We start from the raw sequence: 26,384 nt of genomic DNA, 5'->3' as shown, positions 1-26,384 counted from the left end.
GACAAAATGTTTTGTGGCATTTGTTTGGACACTTTATGTTTTGAATCCAAGTCCTCTCTGGCTGAATAAATAAAATCCCAGTCAAGTACTGAGTTTGTATAATCAACTGTTCCCCTCCCTTCAAGATTGCATGTCTTGTCTGTAAATTAGAAACAGTTATTATTATTATCAGTATTAAAAAATTTTCTATTATAACCTTGGCCATTGCTTGGTAGTATATTCTCTCACCAAGTAAATCTTTTGAAATGTTAATTAAAACAGTTCATTAACTTTGAAGGCTTTCTTGTATTTGTAACATTCTTGTAATATAACTGATGCTAGTCTGCTGAGGTTCACATTGCTTTTCATCCTTTCAGGGTCAATAAAATAAGTACCAGCTGAGTACTGGGGTCGATATAATTGACTTAACCTCACCCCAGAAATTTCTGACCTTGTGTCAGATTTTGTAGTGGATCAGAAATTGTTAGCAATAATAATAACAAACTTGCTAACCCTATTATAAACTTTTTTTAAAATCTGAAACGATTAAAAGACTAGATAAAATATGTTGCTTTGCATTAAAACAGCAAAAAACAACATTTTTAGAAGAGCCAGAATATTTGTGACAACTTGTGCTGATAATTATCACACTTACAACAATGGCCTTAACATAGACCCTAACAGTGAGTTTGATATCAGAATTACATATTACACTTGTTTTATTCAAAAACATTGATAGTTTCTCCTGTGTTGAACAAAAAATAAAATGATTGCAAATGAAATGCCCGTCTTTCCCATTTTCTAATATTTCCTTATAATTCTTATAATTCCAGAATGAAAAGCAGAATATTTTTAGTAATTTAACCACTGAAGAATATAAAGAGGTTAAAGTATTTTTCTCTTATTTTTAATTTCTTTGTTTTTATATGTTTAATAAATTAATCTAGTTTTGTGTTATAATGGAGTTTTATATTGTTAGCCATACAGCTCCACACAGAAAAATATTCTGGAGTGATTTTAGACATTAATCCTTTAACCTATAATTTCCATTAGAGGTGGTCATAGAGTGGTAGAAAGTGGTACTTAATTACATCTTCTACAATGAAAACCATTGAATAAAGTTACTGTAAATAATGTATTAGAGCAGAGTCAATCAACTATACTAATTTCATGCAATATTGTTTCAATGTAATTAATTAATATTCTGTACAAACATACAAATCGCATTCTAACATCTATAATGCATGTGCCTGGTGTACCCTTATCAGATGGGTAGTCATGATAGGTATATTGGGTTTCATATATTTGTAACCCAGCATCAGTTTGATGGAGTGCGCTGCTTTCTTGCTCAACAACAACAACATTACTACTACTACTACTACTACTACTACTACTACTACTACTACTACTACTACTACTACTACTATTACTACTACTACTATTAAATAGGTGACAAGCTGGCAGAATCATTAGCACTCTGGACAAAATGCTTAGTGGCATTTCATCCATCAGATTCTGATGAGGTTGACTTTGCCTTTTATCCTTTCAGGTTCAATAAAATAAGTACCAGCTAAGTACTGGGGTCAATGTAAGGATTAGCCCCTTCCCCAAAATTTCAGGCCTTTTGCCTGTAATGGATAACATAATTATTATTCCTATTATTAATGTTTTACTTCTGAAAGGCGGTGAGCTGGCAGAGTCATTAGCACGCTGGAGGAAATGCTTAGCAATATTTCGCTTGTTGCTACATTCTGAGTTCAAATTCTGCTGAGATTGACTTTGCCTTTCATCCTTTTGAGGTCAATAAATTAAGTACCAGTGAAACACTGGGGTCGATGTAATCGACTCGTCCCCTTCCCACAAATTTCAGGTTTTGTGATTATAGTAGAAAGGATTAGTCTTTTTACTTCTCAGAGCACTCAGTCTTGTTTACTCTGGTTGACTCTGGAAGAGATGACAGTAGCCTGATGTCAGAGATCTCACAGAGTCTCTTTCCACACATTATAAGCTTTGGTAATTGGATGTTAATTATTATGGAAGACATTCAACAACCAAGCACCAATCTCAAAATCCTAGCTGTCCCCAGCAGAGCAGTTTTGGGGGCTTGCTCTGCTCTCGTGTCAATTCTGATTCCTCTGACATATTTCTCAAACTTGGTTTGTTAGTGCACTGAGTGTCCCTACAACTACTGGGATGACACTCTCCTCATAGCCCACATTCTTGCAATTTCGTCTTTTAATAGCCTGTGCCTTTTCATCTTTTCTAGTTCTTTGTCACTTATGCATGCATCCCCAGGTATTGCAATATCTATAACTTGGTTTCCCTTTTTTCTTTATCTACCACAACAATGTCTGATCTCCAAGCATCAATTAGGGAATCACACTGGATTGCAAAATCCCACAGTATCTTATATTCATTGTTCTCAGTGACTCCTTCTGGTTCATGTTTGTTCTATTTCTGTGCTGTTCTTTTCACATAGTCCCCAGTGAACAAACTTAGCCACGTTGTCATGCTTCTTTTTGTAGTGCTTTTGAGCCAGCTTGCTACACTCACTCACAATATGTGAGATTGCGTCATTTTTGCTGCCACACATCCTACAGAGGGGCAATTCACTGCTCTTATCTATTTGGAACTTGTATTTAGTTCTCAGAGCTTGTTCCTGGGCACTGCAAATCAATGCCTCAGTGCATCCTTTCACTTCATTTTTTCTTAGCCATCTCCAAATGTTGGTCTTATCTTTTCCTTCGATTTCTCTGAGATATTGCCCATGCAGTGATTTCATTTTCCAATTATTTATTCTTTCTTTTTCATCATGTTTCTTAAATGCTTGTGGGTGCATCACATTTTTGTAAAGTTAATTCTAACAGCAAGGATCATCATCATCATCATCACCATCATCATCATCGTCATCATTATTATCATCGTCGTCGTCATCATCATCATTATTGTTATTATTATCATTATTATTATTATTATTATTATATTATTATTATTATTATTATTATTATTATTATTATTATTCTATGTTTGACTTTTGCATCACATTTGAACAAGTTAGCTCCAAGTCTCACCCAGAGACCTCAAGAGACAACAATTTAGAAGTTCATGTTGGTATTATGCCTAGGGTGCCATATATTTGGTTTTGTACATACTGTTGCTCTAGAGAATGTTTAAGAAACCATAAGAAAATTATGTTTGTTTTAAAACTTGAGATTACATAGAAAGTATTTTGCGTAAGATATGGGCAGTTCCCATGAGTACTCTCTTTTGAATTTCTGCCATTTTGGGGTTTCCTGGTATCTGAGCTAGGTAGCAATCAGCCCCTTTTGCTATCATTCCCAGGGCACCTATGACAACAGGTATTGTTTTAGTCTTCAGGTTCCACATTTTGCTAATTTCTATTTCATGCTATCATTCCCAGGGCACCTATGAATCATCATCATCATCATCATCATCATCATCATTATTATTATTATTGAGGCAAGCTGGTAAAATAATTACCACACTGGACAAAATGCTTAGTGGCATTTATTCTAACTTCATGTTGTGATTTCAAATTCTGTTGACTTTGCATTTTATCCTTTTGGGGTCATTTGAGCACTGGGGTCAATGTAATCAACTAGCTGCCTCCCCTCAAATTTCAGTTCATGTGCCTATAGTAGAAAGTATTATTATTATTATTATTTGATGAAAATTCTCAGCTTATTTTGCTGGGTATGATAGAAAGTGTCAGCTGCCTGCAGCCAGCAGACTAAGGCAACACTTGTTTGCTAATTATCCTTCAAGAACCCTATGGAGAACTCTTGCAGTTCCACGCAATGATGATTTTGTAGGTGTTCTGTCTTTACATTTATTCCAATTCCTTGTGAGCCATGTTGGTTGTCAGGTGCTGATACTCCCAAATGTGTCAATTACTATATATCCACTTACTTTAATGCCCACAACCTATGTATTTCCCACTTCAGTTCCTCATAGTTGTTCACTATTTCTTCTTTTCCTTTGATCCTGTTGTCACCAGGACATGCTATGTCAACTATCATGCAAGTTTTTTTTCTTTTTTGTTCACTGTAATAATGTCAGGCTTTTGATGTCTGATCTGGTGGTCACACTGAATCATTCCATTCCACAGGATTTTGTAATATTCATTCTCAGTAACTCCTGGGATTTGGTCATATTGTTTTTGATCTTTCTAGGCTATAATTTCCACAGAGCACCCATTGAATCATTCTTGACATATTGTCATGTCTTTTGTATTCTCATTGTGCCAATTTCAGGTACTCACTAACAGTGTGCCATACTATTTCACTCCTCTCAACACACATTCTGCTTTGATCACTCTCGTGTTCTTAATTCTGCACTACACATAGTTCATCCTCAATGCTTGTTCTTGTGCTATGCATATATATTTCTTTACTACCCACAAGGGGCTAAACATAGAGGAGATAAACAAGGACAGACAGATGGATCAAGTCGATTATATCGACCACAGTGCATAACTGCTACTTATTTAATCGACCCCGAAAGGATGAAAGGCAAAGTCGACCTTGGCGGAATTTGAACTCAGAACGTAGTGGCAGACGAAATACAGCTACGCATTTCACCCGGCATGCTAACGTTTCTGCCAGCTTGTGCTATGCATGTAAGTGCTTCTGTTTCTATCTTCAGGTCACTCCTTCCCATCCATAGCTACTGGTCTTCTGTATCTGTTCTGGTGCTCTTATCTCTTGCAAACTGACTGTATATTTTCTTTCTTTGCCATGCTATTTCATTTTATGTGTTCCTTTCTTCTTTCAGTTTCTCTTTCATTACAGAATTTTCAATTTTGATGATGCCAAATTTCACAAGTCTCAGCAATTGTTCCACAGCATTTTTTACATACCATCCTAAGCTGTTTTTTTCTCTACTTCAACACAATTCTGGCAACTGATCAAACCTCTCCCACCCTTTCTTCTGGACAAATACAATCTGTCAATGTCACTCTTGGAATAGAATACTCCATGCACTGTCAATAATTTCTGTGTCTTTGCATCTATGCTCATCAGTTCTTTGTTTTGCCAGTTTATGATTCCAGCTCTATACTAACGTGATGCTATTGCCCATATATTTACTACTTGGATTTTATTCCATCCAGTCAATTTTGAGCGCAACACCAATCTTAGTCTTTGGAAATAGTCTTTCCTAACTGTTCTTTCATTTCCTTCTCTATGATTTCATTGAAATGTAGTGTGCCAAAATACTTATAGCCTTCCTTTGCAATTTATTTCATCACTTCTCTGTTTGATAATTCTATCCCTGCCAGGGATTGTACTTTTCCTCTTTTCAGGCTCATTATACTTCACTTCTTGAGTCCAAATTCTTAAAGCAGTGGACTGTATTCACCAAGGAATTCACTTGTACCTTGTCCTTTCCATACAGCTTTAAATCTTTCATGAAGAGGAAATGGTTAATCCTTTGAGTTTTTCCCTTTAACTGATATCCTAGGTCCATTTTCCTCAGCACCAAGGCCAGAGAGATCATACAAAGTACAAAAAGTGATGAAAATAAGCTATCTCCTTGGAAAATCCCTCTCCTGATGCCCAGAGCGCTCTAGCTTTGTCCATTCAATGTCAACTCAGTTTTCCAACCCACCATACTTCTCTTCAGAAAACATTACATTCCTTGCAATTCCAAACATATCTAAAGTACTCAATAATCCATGAATGTGAAATCATATTGTAAGCTTTGCAGTAATCAATTCAGGCCATTCCCAGATTTGTTCTCCTTTGCTTACAATTTTGAATTACTATTTTGTCTATCAATAATTGAGGATTGGTACTTCTGCATCTCCTCCTACAACCCTGTTGTTCTATTGGTGAAATGTCATTATCATGAAGAAATTTGTAAATTTCTTTTGCAGTCTCTCCTGACAGTAACTTCCTCATTAATGGAAGGCACGAAATTGGCCGGTAATTGTTGGTAGCATTTCCTTTTGTTACATCCTTCAAGTACAACACTGTTCTTCCTTTGGTCAATCACCCCAGAAATTCTTCTTCTCCATCAATCCATACATTAAATGCACTACATTGTTCAGTGCGCTTATATCTTATTATTAACAAATTATTATTAAGGCGGTGAGCTGGCAGAATTGTTGGAATACCAGATAAAATGCTTATTGTCCATCTTTACATTCTGAGTTCAAATTCCACTGAGGTCAACTTTGCCTTTCATCCTTTTGAGAGTCAATAAACTAAGCACCAGTAACGCACTGGGCTTAATGTAATTGACTATGCCCCCCCCCCCAATAAAAATTCAGGTCTTGTACATATAGTAGAAAGGATTATTATCTTTAATAATAAAGTTGTTGCACAATATCCAATATTATGATATTGTAGATTGAAGATATTGTATGTATTGGGGATTTATGTCTGTCACAACAAGGACCTCACACAGATAGCACTTTATGCAGTGTGTGTGCAGTTCTAAGTAAAGCTGACTTTTGCAATACATCAAAATTGTTGGGTATTTCTAAAGTATCCAGATGCTTCTTCAGGTTGAGTGGTATCGAACTTAATGATTCAATGACAGCAGAAACAACCTTTATGTTTAACTCTCGCTACTGCCACCTCTTGGCAATCTCAATTCTCAGATCTCCATATTTATTGACCTTTTCACTTTCTTTCATGACAATATGTTGATCTCTTGGAACTGTCATGTCAATTGTTAGGCACTCTTGCTTGTCCCTTTTAAAGGCTACTATATCCAGTCTTTGGTGCTCTAACACCTTGAGCTAGCAGAATTAGTAGCATTTTTTTCAGCTCTTTACATTCTGAGATCAAATTCCACCAAGGTCAATTTTGCTTTCACCTTTTTGTGGTCAAGGAAAGTAATGGGGTAGTAGTAACTGACTAGTCCCATCCCACTAAAATTACTGGCCTAGTACCAAAATTTGAAATCCATTATTATTATCATTATTATTATTATTATTATTATTATTATGATTATTATTATTATTATCATTATCATTATCATTATCATTATTATTATTATTATTATTGAGTGGTGAACTGGCAGAATTGTTAGCATGCTGGATGAGATGTTTAGTGGTATTTCCCCTGTTGCTATATTCTGAGTTCAAATTGCACTGAGGTCAACTTTACCTTTCATCCTTTTGGGGTCAATAAGTTAAGTACCAGTTGAGTACTGGGGTCAATGTAATCAACTATCCCCCTCCCCAAAATTTCAGGCCTTGTGCCTAAAATAAAAAGGATTATTATTATTATTGAGTGAGAGAGCAGTGTATGCCATCAAAGTGATACAGGGGTACAAATATATGAAGCCCAATATACCCATTGTGACTACCCATCTGATAAGGGTACACTAGGTACATGCACCACAACCAAATGAATGCAACATGGTAATCTCATATCAAGATAAACAGTGCATGGGCCCAGCTAGACTTTTCTTCAGGTCAAGTAGCCCATCCCACTCAAAAGGTCCTTGAATATGGGTTGTGTAAGGATATTGAACGAAATACCCATGTTTCCGGAGGTGAATTATTCAAATCCCAAAGAATTCCTCTTAACACATGGCTCCCCAACTACTTCTGCTCATGACATATTGTCAGTCACCAAGGGATATACTCAGTTAGTTATGGTCAAACAACAGATAAGCAAATCTGTGGTATTGAGCAGAATATTTTACACCAAGAGAAAACATATACATCATAACACTTCCTATCAGTTAAGATCAGAAGCCATGAGAGCTAGTGCCTGGTGTTGCATGTGGTGAGCTTGCAGAATTATTAGCATGCTGGACAAAATGCTTAGTGGTATTTCACCTGTTGCTACGTTCTGAGTTTAAATTCTGCCAAGGTCGACTTTGCCTTTCATCCCTTCGGGGTCGATAAAATAAGTACCAGTTGAAGACTGGAACCAATGTAATTAATTAGTCCTCTCCCCGCAAATTTCAGGCCTTGTGCCTATAGTAGAAAGGGTTATTATTATTGTTTACTCATCCCCTATGTGTCGGCCCTAGTGGCTAATAAATGAAATTATTATTATTATTATTATTATTATTATTATTAGATAGCAAACGATGTAGCTACAAGTGTGAAAATGTTTTTTTTATCAGTACTAAAGATTTGAGTAGTTATTAAACAATGAAATAAATTAGTATGAAGTGGAAATATGGTATCCTTGTTAGTCTTTTCTCAACAGAAAGAAATAATAACATGACTGGGGAGGAAGGAATTTAATACTAATTTAAAATTATTGTGGATCAGTTACTGAAAGGAAAATACAAATATATAGATATTTCTGGAGGTGATACTTCAGTCTAGAATTAGATGGAATTAGATGAAATGGTTGAAATGGAGTAAGGAACTAAAAAAAAAAAATGTTCTGGAATGAGAGAATTTGGGCAAAGAATTTAGCATAAAATGGGATGATTTAAGATACTGCCAATGTTGACAGAAGAAGAAAAAGTAAGTGAATTAAGTGCTTATTTGATTTAATACATTGTTCACTTTATTCTATGGCATATATACATACGCATCGTTTAATGTCTGCTTTCCATACTGGCATGGGTAGTACGTACATGCATACATGCAGAAGTACAGGTACACACAGACATACGTCAGTTGCATGTCTGTGTACACAGTAGCACTGATTTTTTAATATATATGTAGATTTTGTCATAATTAAACAATTTTTTCCCCAGATTCTGAAGATCATGAAGGAATGCATTCTTGCTACAGATTTGGCACTGTTCTTTGGTAACCGTGATAAACTAAGGAAAATAGTTGATGATTCAGCTTTCATATGGGAAGATAAGGAACACAGGTTAGTTTCTATGGATATGTTGTCAGAAATGATGTCTATGCCAAAGTTAGGGAATCATTTTATCTTCTTCATTACAATATATTATGCTTTCTTCAAGTTATTTTGAATAAATATTTGACATTTTAGTAATATATTGATCTCTAACATTGGCACATGACCAGAAAGTTTGTGGAAAAGAGAGTATGGTTGACTGACTTGACTCTAAAAGTACATCTTAACAGCTAGGTACAAGCATAGTGGAATGGTTAAGAAGTTCACTGCACAGTCATGAGGCATCAAGTTCAATCTCATGGCGCAGCACTTTGAACAAATGTCTTCTAAAATGGCACCTCTTCATCCAAAGCACTATGAATAAAACTAGGTTGATGAAAAGGGTGGAGAAGCTGGTCAGATAGACGATGCCTGTGATTCATAAGAGAGCCAGCCTTGACCAACACAGTTTTACAGTGGTCCTGGTCAAAGATTACTTTAAGGTGATCTTCATTAATGTAGATTACACAATATATGAAGATTGCAGTGTGTGTGCCTGCACATGCATGTGTGAACAAGTGTCACTTTTAAAGAAACAGTCCCAAGTTCTCCTGCAAAAGCACAAATTTAAATTCTAGAAATATAGAAACTGGGTGAGTCATTTAATGGGTGAAAATAAGATTAATCAATACATCAGCTTTAACTCACTATATTAGCAAACTGAAAACTTTAACATTTGGCATTTTAATTTAATAACAGCAAGCCAGTAAATGAAAATTGTTTTCAAATCAAAAACAGTTAAAATCCAAATATAGGAAATAGATATATTTATTTTCACTATTTTTAACATTTTTAAGTGCTAGGTCAAAAATGGCAATGCATCTATTTGTATATTTTCAGAAAACTGCTGCGATCTATAACAATGACAGGAGCCGATTTATGTGCCAGTGCTAAACCATGGGATATTCAGAAAGAGACAGTTAAAGTGGTTTTTGAAGAATTCTATGCACAGGTAATTTATTTAAATTTACAAGATCAAGTCTTTGTTGAATCACAATTTGTAGGATCAGTGCATATTCCCAGAAACATTAGCTTTGTTAATGGATACAATCCTGGGCTGTGTATTTCCTGAATTTGGTGCAGCAAACCAGAGAATTATTTGCCAATTTAGCAATATTGCAGCAACATGTAGTACTAAATTTACCATCACCCAAGCAGCTGCCAGCAGCTTTAAATTATACCAGCCACAACATCTACCTGCTCGATTAAATTATACTCTCCATAGCACCTATCTACAGTTATATGAACTCTGATATTGAGAGACATCAGAGTAGCTGAAACACCCATGCAAAACCTCTTATGCAAGTAAATGATGATGGGTCCCAAGTCTGGAGTAATAGAAGAAATTGTACAATTTCAATTCGGCATAAACTGTTTAATGTGTATGAAGTGAGAGATAACTGGGTAAGATAAGAGATGAAGGTGAAGACATTGGATGAGCTTTGACAAAGATAGATCTTAGTCTGTTACTTTGGAAAACAGAAGTCATTACAGATGTTGAGAAGTTAAATTAAACTTCACCAGCAAATGGGTTCCGTCTGTGATTTCTTGTCAATCCCAACCACCTTGACCTTCCATATATATTTTTTGATGTCTTCCTTCAGTTGTTTGGGTTCTAAACCAATCTTCTACAGGTTGTAGCATACCATTCTTGCTGGAAAACAGTGGTAGTTGATGTCAATGGGGAATAAGGCTAAGTTCCACCCTGTGGCAAGACCTCATCAATCAAGTTCTGATATTTAGTTTTCTTTGCTTAGTGAGAAATGTCAAGTCTGTCCTCCCAGAGTCCTGTAAATTCAGCAATGATGATTGCTTTCATACTCCTAGATAAAAGGAATATATCTTGTTGGAGCAACATTAATGCCACCTCTTTTGAAAAAAGGAATTCTACTCTTTAGAACTACTTGTATCTCCCATGCAATACTTATTTTTGACTCATGTGTGTCATTCCTTGGAATGACCGAGTTTAAATACTGCTGGATCTCATAAGGTATTGGAATCTTACATTGTTTATAAACTCTATATTTGGAAGGACCCATTTTAAATTCTGTTGGATTTTACTCATAAGGTATTGGAATCTTACATATATACCATTCTGCTTAAAAAATGGATCTATAACTTCAATACCCCTACATATCTTACATCTATTTTCTTTCCTCCACCTCACTCTCTATTTTGTATCTTATATAAACTATTACTTCACCATCCTCTCACACTGTCTCTGATGAAGGGATATAATTAATAAATATCCTGGAAACAGCTGTAAGACCTATCTATAAATGTTCTAATATCTACACAGCCTTGGTTTTTTTATCTCATTACACAAAAAAATTCTTGTGTGTGTGTGTATTATATTGTTTCAAATTTGTGTGAATGTGTATAGAATAATATATCAGTTGAATAAAGTTAAAAGATGGTCTGGTTTTCACCTTTTTATTATAGTATTTTAACATTTAAAAAATACTGTGTAATGCTCATAAAGTTAAATTAGCACTACATAGAGTAATCATCGGATTTCAAATGTGTTTAACTCACAGTTGAGTTCTTGACATCTTTAGTACCTCTTAGAATGCTCCAACAAGCTGAATTTTTAGAATATGGTTTTGACCAATCTGCATGCATCTTAAATATCATGGTTTGCCAGACATACCCATATTCTGTACTTTGTTTATATTCATGTTTATGCCATGTAAAAAATCAACCAGCTTGTTGTTGGAATTAGGAAGGGTATCCAGCCTTAGAAACCATACATACCAAGGCAGACAGTAGAAATTGGCACAGTCTTCTGATTTGCTAGTTCCTTTCAAATTGTCCAACCCAAGCTGATATAGAAGGAGGATGATAATGGAGGATAATGGTGATAAATATATATATATTTATATATATTTATATAGAGATGGCCAGATAACCGAAGAGATGGTGTTGTGGATTTCCACTTCGGCATCTGAAACTCAGAGTTTTATCTTGAATATTGAGTAATTGTAACATATTATTTTATAGATATATTTATATATTAATATTATTAATTATAAAGACTATGGAGACTTGTATATCTGCAAAATTTATTTTATAGTTATACATAGCATATTATAATGACCTGCACATGTTTCTGTTGCAGTAACTACTCACTTTTGCAAATGCAATCTTGCAATATTTTCGGCACAGCTTCATCAGGGTTTGTCCATTTGGTCATCCTCAAAGTGAACTAACTGAAGTAAATTTTCGTTAGTTGGGGTGCTGTTATTTATAGGTATGTGCTGGTGATCTCAACTTTACCCCAGTTTCTGTCTGAAGTTTGGGCTTGGTCTTGAAATAGGTTAAGGCTAAGATTATTGTTTTTGTAAGGCTCTTTGTTCATTTTAATGCTGGTGTGTGTTATGTTTTTGATTTCAAATGTAGTGCTTCTATTGAAGGGTTCATGTTTGTTTGTATTCATTTTTTGGTTGGGCTGATCATGATTTGTGTTACACATTGGGTAGGGTGGGTTTTTTTTTATTATTAATGATGGTTATTAAATATTTTTATGTTTAGGTTATGTTACTCCATTCGTTATATCAAGCTCCATTGTTACTGGAGCGTTGGCTCTCTAGAATTATCTCTATATCTCTTAAAGATCTGACTGTGTTTGTGAAACATCTTAGGGCTTGTTCATGTCTTGTATTAATTAATGTGCCTTGATGTAAATATTTGGTAAAGTTCCTCTACACACAAGTCGCATCTGTTTTCTGCTATTCAATAAAGCTTGCTAAGCCTTATCAAATAGGGGAAAATAGATGCTAAGCAATATCTACTAAAGGGTGTATGTACATACTTATATACACAACTTCCCATGGACAGTGTTTGCTCAAGTGCCTTTTCTCACTCTGTCCAGTGTCCTTAGCAGACAAGCCCTATGACTTTTACACAGTGACTTTTACATGTATATACATACAAGGATCAAGGGGTAAGATCACAGTGCAAAAGTCATAGGGCTTGCCTGCTAAGGACACTGGATAGAGTGAGAAAAGGTACCTGAGCAAACACCATCCATGGGAAGTTGTCCTTCCTGATGTTAGCTGTGACTCATTGCTTGTCAACCCCAAATAACTTTAAAATCTGGGGCAAAGTAAACTTATCCTGCAAGCAGTGTGGAGCAACTCTTTGCACTTTAGAACACATGACTGGAAGCCGTCGGGCACTGGGAAAAGCCAATGCAAGTGGAGGAATAACAAAGACCTAAATGAAATTATCAAGTGGATGGGCCTGCAGAGACCTTCAGCTTTTATTGAGAAATTTGTAGATGGTATATGTAGGAGAATATCCAACATATCTTTCAGCAGAGATATTTTCAATTATTTTACTTTTCTTACAATGACACTAACCAGAAGTGAAGTTAATGAGGAAACAGTATATAATGAACACCCTTCCACATAAGAACACAATCAGGAAAAAAAAAATAATTTGCTTCAACCCACCCTACGACATAACTAAAAATTTCCTGTCTCATAAGCACTCATTTCTCATTTACACATAAATATTGCAAACTATTTAACAAGAACAGCATTAAACCAAGCTATAATTGTTGAGATAGCTTCTGATATCTCACATCTAAGAAACACCCAGCCGTTCCCATTCCAACTACCAGCTTGCAACTTTAGAACCACCCAGAACTGACCATTGATATATAAAGTAAAACTGTGGCTAGAACTTATGGGGAATAGCTTTGAGATCAGATGCAGCCAGCATGGACATTCACTTAGGTCCAATGATAGATTTAATTTCACCTTTCTGTCTCAATATGTCCTGAAAGAGTAGTGGAATTGCATAATAACCTGGCATATCATAACAGCCTGGAGTATTTTAGACATAGCAGCCTATTGTTTTGTTTTGTGTTTTTTCTAAGCAGTTCTGATATTTTGACACAAACACCAGCATTGTTAAAGAGAAAAGTTCAAAATTCTATCTTTCAGTTATCATGGATTAAAAAAATGTCTGTTTATAATATTCCAGATCCAGTCAGACAAGATTCTATCATTATAGATCACTCAGTTTCTGTTCCCTCCTCTTCATATAATAATCTGCAGACTAGACACAGGGAGTTATTCCCCAGTCTCAATGGTTCCCACAAATGTATGCTTTAGCTTACTATCTGATTGGCATCGATCAAGAAAAGTCAATCAAGTCTCTTAACCTTTTCGTTGCTTGAGTGATAGAATGAATCATTAGTCTTTCTTTGTGTGTGAGTACAGTAATCCCTCGCCTATTGCAGGTGTTATGTTCCAAAAACCCCTTCAATAGGTGAAAATCCATAAAGTAAAAACAGTAACGTACTATTTATCTAAGAAATTTTTTTTTCATAATTTGGCACCTATAATAGTCTTCTACTATTGCCTCAGGCCGACCAAAGCCTTGTGAGTGGATTTGATAGATGGAAACTGAAAGAAGCTTGTTGTATATACATGTGTGTTTGTCCTCCCACCATTGCTTGACAACTGATGCTGGCTGTTTACGTCCCCATAATGTAGCGGTTCAGCAAAAGAGACCGATAAAATTAGGCTTACAAAGCCTACTTATTCTTTGTAGGCTTACAAAGAATAAGTCCTGGAGTCGATTTGACTCAAATGACTGAAACAAATAGAAGAATAAAAGAATATTTAAGCTTTTATGAACTCTCCCCACACTCTTGGGAGTACCCGTGTCTTCTCATTTTTCTGTGGGTGAGAAACATAGTGATGGGCAGTTGCTTGTGTTACCTTTTCTTCTGTGCAAGGAAGTTTTTAAAAACTTCCATGGCTCCATCAATTGCATTGCAATGCACGAATCATCAGGAGGTCTTAATCTTCTACCATTCTCTGAAGTTCTTCTGCCATTTTTGCTAGAGTTGAGTGGCATTCTAGTGACAGGCTGACTTCTTTCCCTGGATCCTCTTGTTCTTCTTCTTCCTTCTCACTTGCTCACTTCTTCATCTCTCTCAGATCTTCATTCATTAATGAATTTGAGTGGGCCTTGATCAGATTATTAACATCTTCGGTAGTCATATCAGTGAAACGATCTCCTCCTAACAATTTTGCCATCTTCACTGCCTTATCTTCTGCAGAGTGGAGGATTTGTCAGGAGAGAATCCTTTATAGTCGTGGACCACTTCTGACCACAATTTCTTGCAGCTAGCATTTAAAGTTTCATTCTTCATCTCCTTTTTGGCCTTCTGAATATTTTGGAGACATGTTACAATGGTATACTCATGCCGGTACTCCTTCAGTGAGAAGTTATCATCTGAGTCCATAGCCTTGATCAAGTGTTGTAGGAAGTTTCAAGTATAGAGCACCTTAAAAGCACAAATAATGCCTTGATCCATGTGCTGGAGCAGTAATGTAGTGATCGGCAGTAAGAATTTGACTTTTATGCCCTCATACAACAAGTCGAGCGCGTGATCTCCAGCATTGTCCATTAGGAGAAGCATTTTCAATTCCAGTCCTTTTCAGTGAAATAAACCTTGACTTCATGGATGAAGTACTGGTGAAACCAATCCAATATCAGTGGTTTCATTATCGATGCCTTCTGGTTGTGCGTCCAATGCACTGGAGCAAGTTCTTATTTCTGTTTTTGAGGTCCCTTGAGTTTTTGGACTTATAAATAAACCCTGGCTTTATCATAAAACCCACAGCAATTCCACACATAACTGTGACACTATTTTTATATGCCTTAAATTCAGGGGCTCTAGCCTCCTCCTTCAAAATAAAAGTCTGTGATGGCATCCATTTCCAAAAGAGACCAGTCTCATCCATATTGAAAACTTGTTCGTGCAAATATCTCCCTTCCTCAATGATAGTCTTAAACATTTCATTCACATACTCCTCAGCTGTGGGTTTGTCAGCAGAGGCAGCTTCTCCTTGCTGGGACACACTTTTAGGGTTGAACCTCCTTTGCAATTTATCAAACCAGCCCTTGCTGGCATTAAGTTCAGTTGGTTTGGTGGGTGATGCCTTAGATGGTCCTGTTTCAGGGTCATCTGAGTTGTCATCCCTGCCATTGGTAAACTTGCTGTACAGCTGTCTGGCCTTCTCACAGATGGTGTTAGTATCCAGAGCAATGTTCTTCCTGCAGTCACTGAGCCAAAGAGCTAATGCAGACTCCATCTTTACAATGGCCTTATTGCAGGAAGTTACCATCCTTTTCGCTGTCTTGTTAAAAATCCCTTTTGCCATCACCCATATATTTTTTCCATCCTTCTTAATGTAGCAAACAGTAGATTCTTTGATGCCATAATGGTGGCCTACATCCACATACCTTCTCCCTTCCATGTTGAGGAGTCTCACCTTCTCTGCTTTAGCAAGCATCTTTCTCTGGTGCTCGGGTTCACTGCCAGAAGCCTTAGAAGGTGCAGAACATTTGGGCAACATCGCAGGGATTGAAATAAATTCACAATTTTACACACAAATGCAAAACAACACCACACACTTGCCTCCCGAGTTTCGTTCTCCACACAGTATGTGTGATTCTTTGTTTACTCATCTATGGTACACTATGTATTTTCTTTTAATATATTTTAATTAATGTATTATACAGTGCAGTACTGTACTGTATATTTATTTATTAATTTATTAATTTTTAGGCATGAAAATGCTTATTTTAGCATAGAAATAAGTAAAATCTAAAAAAATATTAATCACTATCAACCGCAGAAACCTGCGATATACTGAGGAGTCAAAGATATAAATTTACATTTATTAGCCAGAAAAATCTGCAGTGTACTGAGGGCATGATAGGTGAACAATGATATGGTGAGTGATTATTGTATATATGAGGGAAATATAGAATTGCTTAGGTAGATACGAAATAAAACTTAAATGTTTTATGTGCATACATGCATGCATGCATACATACATAAGCACATACATACATACATACATACACACACACACACACACACACACACACACACACACACACACACACACACATACATACATACATACATACAGTTGCGGCCAAAATGTTCAGAACGGCATTGTTTTCGTCAGAAAAGTAGGTATAAGTTTTTATCAAAGTTGTTTTATATTCTATACTTTTCACAGACAATAAATACAATATTAATTGTTATTGTCTGAGATTTTGGTGTAATTTGAGAGGATAATACAAAAGTTATGGATGATTTAGTGATTTACTGCAAAACCCATGGCGGCCAAAATGATCAGAACGGTTGAAAAAATAACAAAATAATCAAAAATGACAGAGAATACTGGAATCATTTAATATTTAGTGTGAAGCCCTTTAGCTTCAATCACACTCTAACATCTTCGACTGCATGAGGAAATTAAATTTTCACTTTCTTGCTGGGTGATCTTATTCCATTCTTCCTGAAGGGCATTCCATATTTGCTCAGTTGTTTTAGGATTTCTGGCTTTCGAACGTTCTCCTAGAATATTCCACACATTTTCAATAGGATTGAGATCTGGGCTTTGAGCTGGCCAATCCATTACAATAACCTTTTCAGCCTTGAGGAAGTTCATGACCATCTTAGCCTTGTGACATGGGGCATTGCCTTGCATGAATATGGGTGGTCGCTTAGTTGAATTTCTCAGCACAGACAAGACATGATCTTTTACAAGTTGTTTATAAACTCCTGCATTTAACTTTCCATGTAATCGCACCAAAGGGCCCACACCATCTCCAGATATCATTCCCCAAACCATGACACTTCCTCCACCGAATTTAACACTAGTTTTAAGGCATTTAGGCAACAATTTTTCACCTACTTTTCTACGAACGTACCTTTTTCCATCTGAGCCAAATAGCATAAACTTAGATTCATCACTGAAATGCACCGTTTGCCATTTTTCTTGAGACCACAACACATGTTCGGTTGCAAAGGTAAGACGACAATTTTTATTCTTGGAGCTGATCAGTGGCTTCACTGCAGGTGCTCTTGCTTGTAGGTCATGTTCAACTAAATGACGAGACACAGTTTTTCGAGATAAAGTTTTCTTCAATACAATGCTCATTTTCCGAGAAACAGCAGCAGCAGTTTTAAATCTGTCCTTTTTAACCAACTTTACCATAGCACGATCTTCTCTCTTGGTCGTTTTTCTTCGCCTACCTGTAAACATTCTTGCTTCACACGAACCACAATCATCGTAGACCTTAAGAATACCGTGTACAACACTTTTTGACTTGCAATAGATCCAATACTTAAATTATCCTTCCTTCGAAGCTTAATAATCTGCTGACGAATTGGTAATGGAGTAAGTGGCATTATATTAACAAAGTACACTGCAAATATTCTTACTAATGTTTAGTAAACGAACAGTCACGTAAACAAATTCAAAACATTAGAGTTCGCCGGTTAAATATACTAAAACACGGAGTAAAAGCAACCGTTCTGATCATTTTGGCTGCCATGGGTTTTGCAGTAAATCACTAAATCATCCATAACGTTTGTATTATCCTCTCAAATTACACCAAAATCTCAGGCAATAACAAATAATATCGTATTTATTGTCTGTGAAAATTATAGAATATAAAACAACTTTGATAAAAAATTATATCTACTTTTCTGATGAAAACAATGCCGTTCTGAACATTTTGGCTGCAACTGTACATACAAACAAAAATCACCAATTCAGTGCAAACATAACAAATCTGATATTGTTCTATGGGACAGGGAATAAATGTCATGTTGTAGCAGTCTGCTGCCAAGTAGATGTGAATATACAATCAAAAGTCCAGGAAAAAGATAATGTTCATGGGCAAATTAATGCAGCTCTTGTACTCTGACTATGAATTCTCATTTGTACCTACCATCACAAGTGCATTAGTTTATGTACTACAAATTTGCACAAAAACCTAGAAATACTCAATTTCATGCAAAAAGAGCAAAAGAAACACAGATTCTCCAAATCCAATCTATTAGTGGCACACTGAAGATTTGTAAGACATTCCAAAATTTCTCCTTCTGTGATTTTTACGTGAATAGATGCACACACTTGGGTGTATGCATCGACAGTTCAACCAATATACCAACTCAACCACATATTTACAAACACCAGGAACTCTCTTAACTAAAAACGTTTTGTCGCAACTGGCTTGAACTCTCTCTAGAAGAACTAAAATTAAACTTAAAGAAAAGTCAGACAGATAAATAAATAATACAAATGAGGAATGGATTTGTTGATATTGTACAGCTTACAGTTGTTTCAATATAACATGCTTCATAAGATGGATGGAAGCAATAATATTGTCATATCGATTATATAATGTGCATTACATAATGATAGACCCACAGCCATTTAGTTGTAACCTAGTAAATAAACAAAATTCAGTTACAAATTGGATATATAGGAAAATCCCAATAATCTTATGGAGGCTGTTAGCTGATTCTGGAAGGAGGAGTTAATGTTAGAAGTTTCAACCTCTTAAGAAAACTAAGGCATCCATCTAAGATCCTTTTGTATGCTCACAAAATTGGAAATTCATACAATATAAATATTGACTCTTATAATAACTTGATCTATAAAGAGCTATGTAGTTGCTATAAGCATAAGCCTACCTCTAAGTTGAACTAAATCAACTGTATAAGTCTCAATATTGTTATAAACTTTGTCTAGCTGAGAGGGCTGAATCCTATGCACCTAGGGCACCATGTATAAACCCTAAGTTTGAGTGCAAACCTACAGTTAGGCTTATCTGCCCATCTAAATTAGTTAAAAACTTATAGAAAGAACAATTACTATGTTTAAATCTAAAACTGCACTTGGGAACTTGGAAGATAAATTTTTACAATTGGATATTTCCAACAACTATTCATGTATAATTCCTATCTGCCTTAACAAAGTTATTTGCTTTCTCTATGAGAAACTCACACCTGTCTCAATCTGATTGAGAATGCCATAATACTAGCCTCTAAAAAGACTAATTAAATTCAATAATAAACTTTAGACCCATAGGGATAAACACAAGAACTTCTATATTACCATGGTGATTCTGCACAGTTTACCAATCTTGTTGGTATATACTTGCTATAATAACTTAAATGCTAATTTTTGGCCTATACAGAGATGACACTCTATTCTCTACCTATAGGACAGAATAAGAATTAGAAAACCCTTTTGTTACCATATTTTGGTCAACATATCCTGCCTTTGTTTCACTTAATTTTTGAAATAATGAAGTATTATCAAGCTTAGGTTTGGAACAAATTAGCATAAAACTTTTATGGAAAATTGTAATTTAGACTACTTTAGAACCTGGGACAGTCTCAGATGGGTTGGTATCAAAAGGGCTAAGCTTTTAAAGAACTTTGCACTTTCTATTACAATAACTGAGAATTACAGACATTCATGTTCAAATCTGTCAAAATATCTGAAAAAATAGATAGATGCATTATTGTTTGGATACATACTGTTCTGTGTACACCCCATGAATTATACATTTTTCTTTCTAAAATTCAGGATTTAAAGATTTAGATTTGACACTTGTGAATTTAATGTTATTTAATTCATGTCTGGGAGGCTAGCTGACTATTTTAAATCAGAAGACTGAGCTTCATATCTGTTTACAACTGAAATTCCTGTACTAAAGGCTATTTTTGGTGATTGTTATTTGGACTGAATAATGTTTACAGAAACTAATTTCAATTGTCACTTATAGTAGAAGAGTAAACTCAAATTCCTGGACAAAAGAGAAGTGACAGGGAGTGTAAATTTGCTCTTAAAAAGTTGTCATGGTTTAAAAGTTTACAAACTTGCATTTTAATTGATTGCATCCACCATTGAAATTGTGCTGATGTTTGTAATCAATATGTACCAATTTATCAATGTGCAACCTTTATAAAATGAATCATGTTTCTTGTAGGGAGATGAGGAAAAAGCTCATGGGTCAGAACCAATGCCTATGATGGACCGAGAAAAAAGAAATATTCTACCAGAAACTCAGGTTAAATAATTTCTGTTGAGCTTGCTTTTTCCCTTGATTTAGACTAAATTTGGCATGCTGATTTCAAAACTACAGTCAATTTTCTTATATCATGTCAAGTTTTTTTTTTTTTTTCTAGACCTTACTCTCTGAATAAGCACAATCATCTTTCTTTTGTCTCATAGAGAAAGCAAATAACTTTGTTAAGGCAGATAGGAATTATACATGAATAGTTGTTGGTCAGCTGCTTTTATTATTTTATTGCTAATACTGGGGAACATTTTCGAAAAAACTTTTAGTTGTCTTGCTTTTTGAAATTAGTCCTACTAAATTTGATGGTGCTGGGTTCAGAAATACCCTTAGAAATGTTCTATCATGTCAAATTTTTTGGTAAACAGGAATTAATTTTTTTACTAAAAAATGTCAATTTTGCCATTAAATGCAATACTGAAATAAAAAAATAACACAAACATTTAGGATAGATATTTCTGTCGAACTGGAGTTTCAGCTATACAAGGAGTGGGCTTTCTCTTTGTTACTTTGCATGAATAACTTGCATCACAACAGTCTCTTTGCAAAGACTGGCAGTAGTCAGCCATCATATTTGTGTCCCATCTACCTTGATGTTTCACTGGTCTTCATGTCTTGGTGGAATCTTTCTCCTTGCTCATCACTTATTGCCCTATGATTTTCATGTAAGTAGTCCATTTCACTTTGCAGGAAATGCACTCATGTCGCAGCCCAGTGCTTGAAAACTGGTTAACAGGGTCTTCACAAGTTCTTAATAATTTCATGGTTTCCTGTTTCCCAGGAAATAAGACACAACTGCAGCAAAAGCATTCCATGCTCGTTATGCAACACCAGACATGGTCACTAAAAACTGCTTGTCCTGCAATAGCCACCTAATCTGTGATCTGTCAAACACACAAATCTTAGTTTTCTCAAGCTGGAAACTTCTGCTTAAGTATTTGAAACAGTTACTGTCTCAGTGTTTCAACACATTTTACACACTATACAGGGTGCTCAGACTTTCTCTTGATCACACAGTTTCATGTCAAAGTAAGTAAGGTAAGCTTTTTTCACAAAATCTGTGATTTTGTTTTGCTGCCTAGGTAAAGGGTAACATCCAGAAATATAGCACAAGACATTGAGGTTGTTTTTACCTTTTCTTCTCTAACAACTGGCCATATTTCTGGAATACAAAATATATTCAAGCTAGTCATCACCTGGGAGAAGCATTTTCAGATCTGTCAACAGTTATAAAAGGAAACAAATGCAGATTTGTGATAGCAAAGTTCCATGGAGTTCTTTCTACAGTCTTTTGACCATGCTTACAAAAAGTGAATTTGACCCATGTGACCTCACAATAAAAATATTAAGAGTGCATTCAAAAAAATTTTTCGTAAGAAATATTGAAAGGTTTGACAAAATATGTCTCACCTGGTTTGCAGTGATAGTCACTAAATTGAGCACAATGAGGGCACATGTGCAGACAAATTCCACAAATATGAGACGTGTGATGTCAAGGACCACAGAAATATATTATTTATTAACATCTAACTGTAAAAGAACATTTCTGTCATCATCAAGAAATTTAAAACTGAGTGGATTGGAAATGGTGGAAGTTGCTCGAGTTTGCTGCATTTTATTTACTGGAGATATTTAAATCATGACTTTTGTTTTCACTTTTGTAGTTGCATTTATTTTAAATGATATTGAAAAACTATGTGATAGAGCAAAATGGATTGATTTCATTTTTAAAATCAACACTACAAAATTATTAGGAAACATGTCACCAACACCAGACAACAAAAGTTATGGGCCCTTTTTTAGAATTTCATCAGGACAAGTTGAAAAATCATTGATGTTGGATTCAAAACCACTGATACATCTGCCCATATATTGTAAATCATAAGGTACGAAGTACTTGGCTAGAGAGTTATCTCGCTTGTCAACACACACCTAGCCACTTGTATACACATGTTCTCACACACCTATACATATACACATACATATGGACACCTGTAACTGCAAGAACTAATGGAAAAATGAAAGAGAGTAAAAGAGGGAAGAGGAGTAAAAGAAAGAAAGAAGAGCAGGAAAAATTCCCAAAGACTTCTGAAATCCTAAAAAGATTTAGTAAAATTTATATGGAAAAATTCTGATGAAAATTGAATATTTAAAAATTTTCGGGTCAAAAACTTACAAGGGTAAGATGAAGTTGTTTCTCTGGATGAAAAAAGGCTGTGAATTTTCTCTTGCAGATGCACTATTAAGATTATATTTTGAAACATGAGAACAAAATGTTAAAATGCTATCTGATTTCAGGTTGGATTCCTTTCTTTTATTTGTTTACCATGTTATCAGCTGATGTCAGATCTACTCCCAGAAACCACCACCATGGTCAATGGAGTTAAGTAAGTAACAACATTTCTAACATACAGATGGTGATTGGGCAGAACTGAGTATAAGACAAATCTTCTCGAAAATTTTACTAAATAGTTCTGAATCCATATCCTGGTGGCAACAAACTAACTAGCTTCCCATTGATCTGATCAATGAAATTAACATGCAGATGGCTGAGCACTCCACAGACATGTGTAACCTTAACATAGTTCTCAGGGAGATTCAGCATGATACAGAATGTGACAAGGTTGGCCTTTTGAAATACAGATACTACTCATTTTGTCAGCTGAATGAACTGGAACAACATGAAATAAAGTGTCTTGCTCAAGGAGACAACATGCCACTATGTATCAATCTTATGATATTATGATCTTGAGCTGAACACATAAACCAGGCACTTTCTGCAAATAAACTTAACAGCAGTGCCGAGTGGATTACATTTGAGCCAGTTTAATCAACTGTATGTCTCACCTAACATTTGTCTTGTTAGAAGAAACATCATTTGCAGAGATATGTTTTTGAGTTTATTTTTTTAAATCCTGGTTTTTATTAAAGTTTACTTAGTGTTTCTTACTTGTGTTGTCTTCTGTAAAGTTTGCTCTGTAAAAAAGATCTTAAAGAAGTCCTCACATTGATTGCAACTTTGTTGATTAATATAAGTACCAATAATTATGTGTTCAATTCAATATCTCTCCCTACCAACAATTGACTTCCTATCTCAGTAAGAAATAAACATTTAAAGGTTTTGTGTTTTTTAGATAATGAATGATCATAATTAACAAATCTGAATGATGAATTTTGTTTTGATAAATGTTAAAAAATGAGCTACCCATAATTTTTAGAGAAAAAGATACGGGATGAATGAAGTTCATGTTCTTCTCAAAAGTGATATAATTGAAGTAACTTACCAGTGACATCTTCCTTGTTCTACTATGCATTTCTTGAAGACTTACAATGAAATCTCAGGAGAATTAACATCTCAGAAAGCACTAAAAATTGACTATTTCTGTTTTTCCCTAATCTTGTCAACATTATCTTCACATATAAATTTTTCTATATGGACATAGGTTAAACGGGTTACAACAGTCTAAATCAGCTCCTATTTGGTGGTGTGACAGTGATGGGTTTAGCAGAAAGAATCAAGTAGTAGATAGAGAAATAGAAGAGAGAAAATGATATGCAGCTTTATGTGGGAAAACAGTGATAAAAAGAGGAGTAAATATATATATATATCATCATCATCATTGTTTAATGTCTGTTCTCCATGCTAGCATGGGTTGGACAGTTCGACCGGGGATCTGGGAAGCCAGAAGGCTGCACCAGGCTCCAGTCTTATCCAGTTTCTACAGCTGGATGCCCTTCCTAATGCCAACCACTCCGTGAGTGTAGTGGGTGCTTTTTACGTGCCACCTGCACAGGTGCCAGGTGAGGCTGGCAATGGCCATGGTCGGATTGGTGCATTTTACGTGCCACCGGCACGGAAGCCAGTCGAGGCGTCACTGGCATCGGCCACGATTTGGATGGTGCTTTTTAAGTGCCACCGGCACAGAAGCCAGTCGAGGCTTATATATATATATATATATATATATATATATATATATATATATATATATATATATATATACATATATATATATATATGTATATATATATATATATATATATATATATATATATAATATATATATATATGTATATATATATATGTAAAAAAACATCATTATGGAAAGACTGCCATTAGAAATAACTGAGAGTTTGGAGTAAATTTAAGCTGAAGCCACATAACCTTGCACTTCACTCTATTTGAAGTACTTTCCTGCAGTAGCCAAAAATCTTTTGTCAAAGAATACAAAGTCACAAGTCTTTTCTATTTCTATTCTTTTAAAACACTCGTATACTCTTAATTTTCAGATTATTGACCTCATTTTTAGAGTTAAAATGCTGATTTAAAAATGTTTACATGAAAAATAACGTCTGAAGTAGTCTGAAAGCTTGATGTATCATAACTCAGCAATAACTCATCTCAAATATTTAAACATTTAAGTCTGTTGGTTTTAAAGAAAAAGAAAGAGTAATGCTATTATTAAGGGTCAAACCTGTATTTGAATTTAGATAAGATATGATTATTTTTGAGTTACTTTTCCTTTCATTTTCATTTGCAGGAAGAACTTAGAAAACTGGGAAATTTTAGCAAAAGAATGTAAGACTAATGAGGAGACAGAAACCCGTTAAAGATGTGATGTCAAGAAACCAGATGAAATAGGAAAAATAACAGAAATGAGCTGGATTCTGCATTTTATCAAGAATATGAATTTAATTGAAGATAATAAACATATTGCTTAAGTTTCTTCACCTTGCACTATCTTTTATGTTCTAAGTTCAAACCTTGCTAAGGTGACTTTCACCCTTGTGAGGTTTGATGAAATAAATACAATTCAAGTCCTAGAATTGATTGTGCTCTTCCACAAAACTTGTGACTGTTAAAAGTTATTACATTTTACTTCTTAGATCTCTTGATCTTATTTACTCCAGTTAATCCTATTTGTTGTCATAGGTCTCTTTCCACAAATTATAGAACTTGGTACCTAGATGTTAAGTATTGTAGAAGATACTTAACATCCAAGTACCAATCTCAGATTTGATGTATCTGATTTGGTTGTTAATGCTCCAAGTGCCCCTACAATTACTGAGATGGCAGTTACTCTCTCTTCATTGCCCATATTCTTACAATTTTGTCTTTTAGCAGTCTGTATTTTTTCACCTTTTCCAACTGTTTGTCACTACACATACATCCCCAGGATGGCAACATCTATAATTTTAGTTTAATTTTTCTTTTTACCCACTACAACAATGTCTCATTTTTGGGTATCTATTAGAGAGTCACATTGGATTGTAAAATCCCACAAAATCTTATATTCATTATTTTCAATGATGCCTTCTGGTTCATGTTCATACCATTTCCTTGCACTTCTCACACAATCTCCAGTAAACAAACTTATCCATGTTATCATGCCTCCTTTGTTTATTCCTTTTGGACTAGTTTGTTATAACATGTGTTATTGTTTTGTTTTTGCTGTCACACATCTTACAAAGTTGCGATTCACTGCTCTTATCTATCTGGAACTTGGTGTAATTAGTTTTCAGAGCTTGTTCCTGGGTACAACATTTCAAAGCCTTGGTACATCCTTTCAGATCACTTTTCCTTAGTCATCTCTAGATGTTGGTCTTGTCTTTCTCTTCGATTTGGGTGTGTCACATTTT

At 35.1% G+C, this 26,384-nt stretch overlaps 1 protein-coding gene across 1 annotated transcript in view; it reads left to right on the top strand.

The window, feature by feature from the left end:
• LOC115214492 (probable 3',5'-cyclic phosphodiesterase pde-5) overlaps positions 1–25,546 on the top strand; it is a 287,952-nt gene extending 262,406 nt beyond the window's left edge. Inside the window, exons 20-25 of the mRNA XM_036505003.1 lie at positions 813–863; positions 8,677–8,798; positions 9,669–9,780; positions 20,658–20,738; positions 23,046–23,134; positions 25,286–25,546. Of these exons, the coding sequence (XP_036360896.1) occupies positions 813–863; positions 8,677–8,798; positions 9,669–9,780; positions 20,658–20,738; positions 23,046–23,134; positions 25,286–25,355 (525 nt within the window). The 3' untranslated portion in view covers positions 25,356–25,546. The remainder of the gene's footprint in view (positions 1–812; positions 864–8,676; positions 8,799–9,668; positions 9,781–20,657; positions 20,739–23,045; positions 23,135–25,285) is intronic.
• The last annotated feature ends 838 nt before the right edge of the window (positions 25,547–26,384 follow it).

Source organism: Octopus sinensis, linkage group LG7, assembly GCF_006345805.1.
Source record: "Octopus sinensis linkage group LG7, ASM634580v1, whole genome shotgun sequence".
Classification (NCBI taxonomy): Eukaryota; Metazoa; Mollusca; class Cephalopoda; order Octopoda; family Octopodidae; genus Octopus; species Octopus sinensis.
Note: the sequence above shows the minus strand (reverse complement) of the source record. Positions and strands in the feature narration are given on the sequence as shown.